At 42.5% G+C, this 12,102-nt stretch overlaps 1 protein-coding gene across 1 annotated transcript in view; it reads left to right on the forward strand.

Annotated features, from left to right (window-relative positions):
* The window catches only part of spata20 (spermatogenesis associated 20), an 82,615-nt gene extending 71,507 nt beyond the window's left edge, over positions 1 to 11,108 (forward strand). The window contains exon 16 of the mRNA XM_085415755.1: positions 10,256 to 11,108. Within this exon, the coding sequence (XP_085271881.1) occupies positions 10,256 to 10,450 (195 nt within the window). The 3' untranslated portion in view covers positions 10,451 to 11,108. The remainder of the gene's footprint in view (positions 1 to 10,255) is intronic.
* The last annotated feature ends 994 nt before the right edge of the window (positions 11,109 to 12,102 follow it).

The raw sequence follows: 12,102 nt of genomic DNA on the forward strand, positions 1-12,102 counted from the left end.
AATTTATTTTCAAAGCAACAATTTGGATTTTGTTCCTGTTGGCTGCCTGTGTCTCCTTCCTGTACTGGTGTACTTCTTCATCTGCCTCAGCCAGTATCATGTAATTTTCACTTGGATCTCTTATCTGAAACTGATGAATGGTATCTAGTATCTGGACCTTGTAACATTCTATCGAGGAGGCAAGGCAAGTTTATTTCTTTAGCACATTTTAACAGCAAGGCTATTCAAAGTGCTTTACATAAAATTTCAAAAGACATCAAAGGTAATTTACAAAAGCAGCGTAAGAGGATATAAAAGAGCATTTAGACTAGGGATGTCAAACTCATTTTCCATTGAAGGCCACTTTGATCGCCGAGTGAAACATACATTGTGTAAAGACATTTAACTACACATTTAACTACACATTTAATTCCTGAGACATCTTACTATAAAATAAAGAAGTTCAATTTCAGTTTTTCTACACGATAAATATCTAAAAATACAGAAAAGATTCTGGCAGCTCACTGCCCAGACTGTCCCATATTTATAGAACTTACAGCTTATTGATTGATGAAAGTTTTCTTGTTTTAATTGAAACTTCTATGGTAGAAAGTAAAAAAACAGGAACTTTTCTGTCATTTAATTGTTTATCTGTTACTTAACTACTTTGGTGTAGTAAGAATGGCTATAGAGAAGATTTTTATCAGTTGTATAACTTCTAAAACTTTCTGCCCTCTTCATATTTTCCTTGCTTGCTGTCCTTGTCCTTGCTGGGCTGATTGTGGACCCTGGGCCTTATGTTTGACACACTTGATTAGACATTAAAATAGCTATATAAAATTAAAACAGTCATTTTTTGTGAAGTTGCAAGAAGAATGAAGTAGTTATTAGTACTAAAGTTAGAAATTAGTAGTTATTTTCTTTAACCCTCTAGGGTCGACGGATGCACGAGTGCGTCAAAATCACATGACCAATTTAAGACAACAAGATGGAACGATGCACAGCCTCCATTTCAACTTGTCAAAAGTGTGGACTGCAAACTATATACCAGTTTTTGAATTGTGTTGATAGGCCATGTAAAACGAGAGTTATGATAAAAGAAAAATACACGCTATCTTTGTGTCTGAATAAAATGGTATAAACAGTGTTTTCTAAGGACAGCGCTAGCAACCACTCTCCCCTTTGGAGCAAAAATTTTTTTTTAAAGAAAAACACCCCTTTCCTATTGGTGTTAAAGTGTACCATGTCAACGAATCACAAAATTATATGTGGCATTTGGTTGTTTAGGAAGAGGGGGTAAGTTTTAGGAATGACACCAGATATGAGGTATGAGGGCTGTGCTGAAGAGAATGATACCAAACAAAGCAAGATGAACAGTTTTTAAAGGTGAAATATAGAAGTAAAATCAAAAGTAGTCAAAACGGCCAATTATACCCTGGACCCCAGAGGGTTAATAACGCTTGAATAATTCAGTTCTGCTCACATTTTTTACAGCAGTATGAAGCTAAAATCTCAGTATACAAAGATATCCTGTAAACAGAATGGTGTTGTTGGAAAGGCTAAGAAAAATAATTGAAAACTCACTTTGTTCATTTTGTGCTGAAATTAAAAGACATACAAATATGTTCTAGCTGATCAATCTTTCACACACAGAGCTAGTATCCATACACGTGCTGAAATTCACACAATTTCCCATAGTGAATTAGAAAGAAGCAAAATTTTAGACCTTATTTCCAATTCTGGCCCACTGTACGACTGAGAGCTAATGAAACACCTCAGATGGAGTCCAGCAGTCTTTCATCTCACACATCCAGTTAGTGGCTAGTGGTTCTCAGGGGCACAGATGTACTGTTCATCTGCCTTCCAGTGACCCTGAGTGTAAAGCCACCTGAAACAAGAGCCAAGCTCTCTGTCAAGGATTAAATTAGTTACATCTGACAAGAATCTAGATTTCTTTTGGTTCAAAAAAAAGTTCATCTCTATTATTTTTTCTGCTTTTGCAAAAGCAAAACAGAATGTAAATCTTTTCTTATGAGTCGATATTGAGTATTGACAAAGGCCGATTATGATAATATAATATTTTTATTATAATTATTATTATATAATAATAATTTGCAGACATCTGTAGTATTCTGATTGATAATAATAATAATAATGGATTGGATTTATATAGCGCTTTTCAAGGCACCCAAAGCGCTTTACAATACCACTATTCAACAACCACATATTGTTGATGTAAGTTGATACAGATTTGAGCAGGTAAAATTCACCACAATATGCTTTGTTTAATCTATAAATATAATAATTTACAGTATATTAGAATAACCTTCAGTACACTTTTGATCAGGATATGTTTTTCAGTGCACACATAAACAAATATGTTGGACTGATTATCTCTATGCTGGACTATTGATGTTTGTTATTATCAGGTTTTATCGATCTTATAATTCCCTAAAAAGCCCCCAGCTTTGAGAGGATGAGAGTTCATTTTGCTTGTTTCTGTTTTCTCCCATATTAGTTTCTTGTCATTGGCTCCCAGTTAAATCCAGAATTGAATTCAAAATCCTTCTCGTCACATACAACATCTTGAATAATCAGGTCCTGTCATACATGCACATGATCCTAACAGAGCACTCTGGTTCCCAGAGTTTCTAAAAGTAGAGCCTTCAGCTGTCAGCTCCTCTCCCATGGAACCAGCTCCCAGTGTGACACCCTCTCTATTTTCAAGATTAGGTTTTTTTGATAGAGCTTGTAGTTGGGGCTAGATCAGATGTCCCTGAACCATCTTCTAGCTATGCTGCTTCAGGCTCAGAATGCTGAAGGACTTAATAGGATACACTGTGCACTTCTTCTCCGCTCACCTTTTTTACTCTTCACATATTTTTACGCCACTGCAGCATTAATTGTAGTCTCCTCTCTCCCTCACCCTGCTTTGTCCCGTCTCCCTATGTTGTGGTTTCATTTGTCTTCTTTTTCGTATCGTTTTCCTCTTACCCCCCCAAATGAATTATTATAAAGGTAAAACAGTGAAAGTTTGTCATGTCTGCTTTTCCTTCAGTGGACTTGTAGCCTCTCTCATTCACCACCACCCACATTGCTCCACCTCAGTCTGCAGCCCTCCTCGGCTCTGCTCCTCAGGCCTGAAATCAGTTCAGCTGATCTGCTGTGTATTTCACTTTTTTTTGCTCTGATTACTACTTTGGACTCTCTGCTCTGACAGTAGAAATCTGCCCAATTCTCTACACTTCCAGCCCCGGGTCAGCACCGTAGTAACCATTCATCTTTTATCTAACTACAGTGCCCTGTGTATTCATCTATCAGTCACATCTAGCTGTTTCTTGCTCATGTGTCAACAATGCAGGTGTGCTGTAAATGTAAAGTGCAGCATTTTTACAGTGATTTCTGTTGGGGGTCAAATTCTCTTGGCGGCTTTAAGTAGAGGTGTTTGTAATAATTTGTCATTTTAGCCAGCACTAAAACACTGGATAAGTAATGAAGTATGAGATGATGAGTTTTATACACAGCTACATAAATGACCCTCTTGGTGGTTCTAATATTAACCAAACTAAAGCTAACCGTTGCCGTTTCAAACGTGTAGCACCAGGATGATTCTCCACCCGTGTTGTGGAGCCGTGCTTAACATTCTTCTTTAAATGTGAAGTAGGACACTTATGCATTTTGTGATGTCTTTGATATAATGTTCCCCGTTACATTAGTAAGGGAGGACCTTTGATTGGGCCTTTCCATACAACCAGATCTGCTCCACTGTTCCTCCAGAAAGATCACCCAATCGCTGAAATGTTACTGGAGTAATGAACGACATTCTTCCAAAAAGGTAAAGGTGATTCCTCAGAACATCTTTGTATGGATTTACAGTCATCCTTCCTTCTAAGGAGACAGACCCCCACCCCAGCATAACAGAGCCAGCAGATCCTCTCCATACAGGGGTCAAGGGTTCAAGTCTTTTTCCTTCATTAGTCACCCGCCTGTATATCTGGGATATTTCAGACTACTGGCCTCGTCCTTGTATCACTCATATGTCAGATTTTATCGCTTTAGCATTTCTAACTTGGCGTGACTTTTACGACATTAAAAAATGAGAATCTTCTTTCATCTTAAACACAACAGAAGCTGATGAAGTGTGCCGTAGGTGTCAGGGCCTGATTGAAGAGAGAGGCTGTTAATTCTGCTCAGATCCCAAGGCATTCTCACATCTTGCTGCAGACACAGTTTGATTTAGTGAAGAGGGTCCTGTAGAGACTGTCAGCAGCTGAAAACTGATGCCCAGCTTGACAAAAGACAGAACACACTGCCAGAACAGGCTCGCCCACTCATTCTAACTCGGGTCAGACGGCGTGTGTGTGTGTGTGTGTGTGTGTGTGTGTGTGTGTGTGTGTGTGTGCGTGCGTGCGTGCGTGCGTGCGTGCGTGCGTGCAGGCTTATTTTGTAGTTTTTTTCCTTATGTCTGTATTCGTAGCTCTTGTGTCAAGTAATGTGCATAATTTTGGACATTAGCTTGATTCTACATTTTCGTGTCAGTCTTTTTAATTCTCTGGATTTAAAAAAAACAAACTGGGAGAACATCAATGATATTGTCACATTTCAGTAACCTGCTGTGAAACTCCTGATATTCATGCACATGATAAGCTGATTTACACCCCCACCACTGCCACCCACCTAAACATTTCTGCACATTTAACACACCCTTCCTTTGACAGCAGTGGTCTTTGTGAGCAGGACAGTGGGAACTCCACACTGTAAAAACTGTTAAGCGTTAGCTTGAAGAAGACGAAACACCTCAAATATGAGGCGGTCCAAAATTTTAATCCATAGGAAAGCCTCAGATCCTCGTCAGAGCCCTTGTGTGTCATAACTGTTTTTGGAAGGATAAGGAAAGCTTCCAGATTCTTGCTTTTAATGTGGTGTAGGTGATCATATTTGGAGTCTGAGTTTAAACTGAATATTAAGCCTTGCATTAAAATGTGCACTTAGTTGAAGTGTGTTAACTGTTCTGGATATAGTTAAGTGTAGAAAAAGGCAGATTTTGATCTCTGTGAAGAGTTTTAGCTCAATCCTCCTTAATGCTCCCAAATCAGCCGAATCCGTTCCCGTTTCTCTGACCTTCTCCTTCCTCTCAAATGTCTCCTGTCCAGTTTTCTTTCTGGCACACTCACCTCCTCTCATCCTTCTCTCTTGTTGAAAAGATAAATAAATGAACCCAAGGGTAAAGTTAAAGTCACTGGATGACTGGTGATATGAGCAGCACACTGTCACAGAATGTACGTAAAAGCGTGAATTTGTCTGTTTCTGTCCTGGGGCAGAAGTCCAGATGTCAGGTTGCAGTGATGACTGAGCAGCACACAGTGAGCATGCATGCATGTGTGTGTGTGCGTGTGTGCGTGCAAGTTGGACAAAACAAAAGTGAGAGGGATGGGGGAAGTAATTCTCTTCACGCTTGACTGCGTGTAGAACTGTGATTGCTCTTCCTCAGGTGTGACAGCGGCTCCTGAAAGCACGCATTCGATGCGATCATTGTGTGAGTTTAGCCCCCAAGTTGTGCGGATGCTAAGTATGATAAAATGATTTCCGAAGCTGCGTGTGTGTGTTTGCGAGTTGCTGTCAGCACAGGTACGGCATGTTCTTTTTAAATGTCTGAGCTCTTCTGCTTTGGCAGAATGAGAGATGTAGAGTGGGAGGGAGCTGTCAGTGTAGGGACATTTAACGGGTGGGAGGTGTGTGTGTGTGTGTGTGTGTGTGTGTGTGTGTGTGTGTGTGTATTTGTTTCAGGGTTGCCCAGTATGAGGGGATTAACCCTGTGGGAGTTTGCACTCTCATGTGTAGCCAACTGTGCTGTCTGCTACAGCTTCACACACACACACACACACACACACACACACACACACACACACACACACACACACACACACACACACACACAGACTCTTCGTTCAGTCCGTCACATCCACAAGCCTTCGTGTGTACATTCACACGTAATCTGGATCTGTCTGTCTCTGTTTCTTTGTTTCAGCTTCACACACACACACACACACACACACACACACACACACAGGTCGTTTCCAGCACCGAGGGGTCTGTGCAGATCGTGTTGTTGTGACACAGACAGACTACTGAGCGACCTTTAAGTTGAGGCCACGTGGCTGGATGTGGTCTGAACCCAGGGAGGGACGGCATGAAACCAAAAGAAGAATCAAGTCAGGGTGGAAAAGGTTCAGTTTGGCAGGGAAATCCTCCTCTGGTCGCTATGACAACGGTCACACCAATATGAACACACTCCATCATGCTTCTTCCCAGTCTTCCCCTGATTTAATGCCCAAAAATGTTTGTAGACAGCTCTCTCCGGTGCTCGGTGTGATGTTTCCACAGTTTTCTGTTTTTTAGTGCCAAAATTATTTATCATCTGAGCTTCTTCAAACACGTAAGCCTGCATGAATTTTGAGAAGATAAGATGTGGGCAGCATCCTTTCATGCTCCCCTTAAGGAAGAATTTTCTTTACCACACAGCATATTTAGTAATAGACACAGAAGTAGTTCAACACAGCAGCACGGTGGCACGGTGGCTAGCACTGTTGCCGCACAGCAAGAAGGTCCTGAGTTCAATTCCAACATCAGGCCGGGGTCTTTCTGTGTGGAGTTTGCATGTTCTCCCCGTGTTTGCGTGGGTTCCCTCCGGGTACTCCGGCTTCCTCCCACCGTCCAAAGACATGCAGCTTGTGGGGATAGGTTAATTGGATAATCCAAATTGTCACTAGGTGTGAATGTGTGAATGAATGTGAGTGTGAATGGTTGTTTGTCCCTGTATGTTGGCCCTGCGACAGACTGGCGACCTGTCCAGGGTGTACCCCGCCTCTCGCCCTATGACAGCTGGGATGGGCTCCAGCGCCCCCCGCGACCCTGAAAAGGATAAGCGGAAGCGAATGGATGGATGGATGGATTTGAGCGGCGTAATCTATTGATAGTTTTTTGGCTTTTGAAGTGCAGATGGCTATCGGCACAAATGAGCATCTAAATGGCTGAGTGGAGCACTTGGGGAGCTCTGAGACAGCCAGTGAATGAGAAGGCTCATTGAGACGGGGTGAAGAGGATGCAAACAGTTCCGCATGGTGGCCCGGGTGAGTGCTGGCTGGCACGCTTACAGAAGAGGAGAGTCTCCTCCAGCAGACAATTTTGTCTAATGACTAAAGAACAATTAGCGATGAAAGCAGGATCGGGAGTACCTGTGTGCTCTAGTTTATTACAGCCACCTGTACACTTCAGAGTTACTGCCTATTTCAATTTAAATATGGATGTTTCTAGCCACTGGGTAACCCATAGGAAGATGAAGGACCGTGATATTTTACTGTATCATTATTTATGTTTAATCCATACTTCATACTGATCATTATGTACTCTGTGAAGGGATGACATTTCTAATATTCCCAGATCACAGTTCTGATATATTAATGTTGTTTTATCACTGATACCAAAACAGTGTTTCGATCTTTTTATTAAATGCTTTGCTAGCAGCTCTAAGAGTTAGTACTGCAGCACAGCAGCATTTAAGGAATCACAGGGACAGCTGGGTAATGCTGATGATTAGCAGGTTTGTGTTTAACAGGTTTGCCATTAGAGTTGAGCATGTTAGCAAATTTGGACTAAATGCAAAGTACAGCTGACTTTGATGGGAATGATATTCATTGTCAACCATATAGTTGTGCAAAAGGGAAGTGTCGGAGGGTAACTGGACTCATTAAGATGCATCATCTAGGAATTATACATCTCTGTGAATTGTATCAGTATCTGAAAGTGACGACCTTAACAATTAGGAAAAAATCTATTAAAGACCTGACACAATATCAGAGAGATGCATCAGTTGTTTACTGAGCATTCAGCACAATGGTCTCTGTCAAATGGTGGCTGTCAAGAAGACATTCTGAAGGAAGGGAAACTGGGAGAAAAGGCTGAGGTATCCCACATTACACAAGATCTGGACTAACAGGACTAAACCAATGTCGGCAGGAAGTCAGCAACGATGTACAATAGTGAGTGTCTACAGCCATCTGTAAGACACGGTGGAGGCTCTGTCATGGTTTGGAGCTGTTGTTGGAGAACTTGTCAAAATTGATGCAATTTATCAATCTAGGAAAGTACTTTCAGATTTTGACCCACCATTCAATACCAACTGGGAAGGATGTGAATCGCAATGGCTGCATTTTTCAGCATGACAGTGTAAACACACGGTCAGTGCAGGAACAGCGAATCTGGATAGAAAAGCACACTATCGAACACTGTCAGTCATGGATTGGCCTCCCCGCCTGGACCTCAGCACTATTGAAGCAGTGCGGCATCTCGACAAAGAACACAACGAAAGGCAGTCGACCTCCAAAGAAGAGAAAGGGGACGTCTGGAGAACTATTCCTGAAGACCCATAAGACTACTTTGGGGGATTTCCTTACCTGGATGATTTTGCATACATCAAGATGTTCCTGAAGACTGCCTGAACAAACAACAGGAAAGCTTTCCTAAGATAGTTCAGGCTGTGCTAAAGGATAAGGTGGTCATTTGTCTTACTAGCAAACGTACAATTTATTATTGGAAAAACAAACAAGACCTGATTAAGTTCATCTGCTGTGTGGATAAAACAGTGCAGAGGTTTAACCTACCTGGCTCAAGCTTGTCTTAGATGTTTATATACTGCAGATACTCTGTCGATCATTCAAACCTGTAACCAGTGTTTGTTTCCTATACTGCCTCTGGTTGTCAGCTTATTATACCGACGGTCATGTCAGTCTACTCAAGAAGTTTCACCTCTACCCTCCTGCAGTCGTCCGATCTCGTCTCCTTTCTCCTTCCTTTTCTCATTTTTCCCTCCGCTCCTTGTTTGTATTGTCATTTCTCGCTCCGTTGTGAACCAGAGGTGGTGCAGGGCCAGGAGGAAATGACACGTGTCTGACAGGAAACCGCCCAGGGACCAGACAGGGCAGCTCTCTTTAACTTCGCTCTGCTGCCTGTCCAACACTGCAGTGACACACAGACATGCACAAAGACAGGCAGCCGGTTTTTCTCTCTCTGGTGACCTGAAGCCCAAATTCACATTCTTGTGAATACATACTTAAATTATTTGTTTGGGTTTTTGTCTTTTTTTAAAGCGTCATTGCTGCAGGCAGGACTGGTGAACCACGCATGTATCCCCCACACAGACACACACAGAATAATTTCTTGACTTGGTGTGGGCATGACAGCATAGCAGCCGCTGACCCACGTTTGAATGTGGTGTTTTTGGGAGGGTTATTTTGGGTGAGTGTATGGGAGTAGTACAGCTGTATTAAAGGAATAAAGAGAGCAATCATGATCAGCACGAGGCCGCGCTGTGTGCCGAGATGATGCGTTGACACAGAAATGGTTTAAAGATGTAATTACACTGAACATCTTTCTCCCGGACAGTAACACTCTTCTTTAGTGACTGGACTGCTGCCACACAGATGGAAGTAACATAAAAATGACAATCCAATTACTCAAACCATTTTCACGCTTGGCCAAATGGCGACAACTGACTTTCTTTTTTTTTTTGTTCGTATTAAAACAAATGGTTTCTATTTACTGTTCCAGCACTCGTTTGATTTTTCTGCTTCTCAGCTGTAATTCCTGTGTCCCACACACAGAATTCCAGTTTTCCATGATGCTAAAACAAAATGTGTGTATGCATTAGGAATTAGCATACAGGAGGGGCTAGCTTCACTGAAATCACTGCCTTTGAGCAGATGCACTATACTTCAACTCAGTTCACTTTTATTAATTTACAAGCATAACAGCATGTCTTCTGTTTGATGTCAGTGAGAGCAGCATACTAATATGGTCATATCAGGCACATGTCAGCATAGAAGCCACACCCCAGAGTAGAAGCCACACCCACCTGCTGTTCAAACCTTTTGTCTTTGAGGGACAGCCAATCAAAAGAAGCCTGATTTAAAGCGAAGACCATAGGAGTTAAAGTGGCTTGTTTGAGACAGAGGATGGTCTACCAAGTACTAGCTGGAGATGAGATGTTAACTATTTTAACTGGAGCTTGGATTGAGTTTAATTAACCTCTCTTAATCCCGATTTGTTAATTAGAGATTCAGCACGTACGCTTCTATATGCAAACATTATCCTAATCTTGAAGCATAAATGTTATCATAATGGCGAACTGATTTATGGTCAAAGAAATGTTTACTGCACCTTGTTGATCAGTTCTGTCCTTGTAATCTGATGCCACATACTTTTTGCTTGGCTCTTTCAGGTCTTGATGCTCGCTGATGGGGACACGGAGAGTTTCCTGTGCCAGCGCCTGCCCGTCCTCTCCTCCATGTCGCAGCTGCGCGGTGTAGCCACAGCCTACGTCTGTCAGGACTTCACGTGCTCTCTGCCCGTCACCGACCCACAGGAGCTCCGCCGGTTACTCCTGGACGGAACTACAAACACGCAGATAGAATGACAGCTGAATAAACTGACCGAGCATGTTATCCTCAAAAACTGCTCTTCTAAGACCTGCAGCTCAAGCCTAGTTCTTTTTTTGTTGGATGTGGCTAGTGAGTCCGGCTTTGCCATCACTGGATGGCGGTGCTTTAGCAGCTGATGTTGGTAGGGGTAGGGCTAAGGAATCTTGAGGGTGTCGTCCTGCTAGCCATTCCACATCTGTTACTCCAGCCTGTTCTTTATCAGCAATACCAGGTATTACCTCAAATATCAGCTCCAGGTTTTAATTCAAATCAATGTGTAGAAATGCTCAGATGAGCTAAGCAACAGTGGCAATCTGAAAAACCTGTAGCAACTTTGCAAAAAGTTGTAGCTTTACCTTTACCCCAGAAGATCCCTAATAGAGGATAAACTGAGAGCCCTTTAAATGAACTGGGCCGATAACATTTTGCAGAGGGACCTCTCCGGCATGCGTTCCAGCTCCTGTGTTCACGACACACGGATTTGACAGAGGAGACCTGCCTGGCGGCGGTTGATTTGTGTGTAACCGTGTACATACATTTTAAAAACCATTGCATATGATGCTTTTATCTGTGAGGAGCGAGTCTACTGAAACTGTTGCACAAAAGATCCGCCTTGTGAATGTTGTCTTTACCTTTAGACATCATAAAAAAACAGAGCATGTATATTCACAACCCCCGAATAATAAATCTATTTCTCCTACAAGCAGTGGGTGTTTGATTTTTGGATTGATGCTTCTGTTTTGTTTGAATGTGCTGCGTTATGTAATGCAGCTATAAAGGTGCCCAGAATAAGTGTCATTTTTGTGGTGTTCGTTTTTGTCTGTGACGTCCAAGATGGGGAAATTCCATGAAGGAGTGAGTGAGTCTGTCCCAGCAGCATTTTTCTTCTCTGTACTATAAATACTCGTACAGAGAGAAGCCGTCAGTTGTGTATTCTCTTGCTGTCTGTTTCCCGCTGTAGGCTGGGCCAATGTAATGTAAACATTGTGTGAAACACTTGGGAGTGTGTGTATTACTGCGTGTGTTTTAGGGAGACACAGATGGACCGCCGATGTCGAGGCAGGCAAGTCTCTGAGGGTCGTCCTCTGGGCTGCGGAAGCAAAGCGAGAAGAAAAAGACGAGAGGAGAAATGCAAAGTTTCCGCAATGGTGGCGGCAGATTCGTGTCCTTCACCTCGCATCCACCGCTGTCCTTTAACAACACGCAGACCATCTGCACTTGTTTACTTTTGTCTCTGTACTTTTGTCAGCCAAGTCTCCGCCCTCCCCTCCTTTTTTTCGTGTCACCTTAAGATTGAGGAGGGATCATATTGGCAGACGGCTGCTTCTGTGGAAGAAGAAGTAGCCAAGAGGAAAACAAGGCTGTGGGGAGGAAGAACATGAGGCAGAGGGAGAGAGATTTGAATGAAATGTCCCAGCATCACTTTTCTTAACTTATCAGATTGTGAGCGGTTGTTCTTTCTGTCTGTTGAAACATTTGGATGCTCCTTTTCTTGTATTTCCACACCGCTCTCTCTCGCTTGCTTCCTTCTCCTCCCTTTCCTCTCATCTTCTCCCAGGATTGGACCCCTCTGTCTTGGTGGCATATACACACTGGCCATTCCACTGCTGTGCCATTGGCATTGAAAGCATGTTGGAGCCTCTGTCTC

Source organism: Rhamphochromis longiceps, linkage group LG8, assembly GCF_057381845.1.
Source record: "Rhamphochromis longiceps isolate RC_006_pf linkage group LG8, R_longiceps_female_GT1.1, whole genome shotgun sequence".
NCBI lineage: Eukaryota > Metazoa > Chordata > Actinopteri > Cichliformes > Cichlidae > Rhamphochromis > Rhamphochromis longiceps.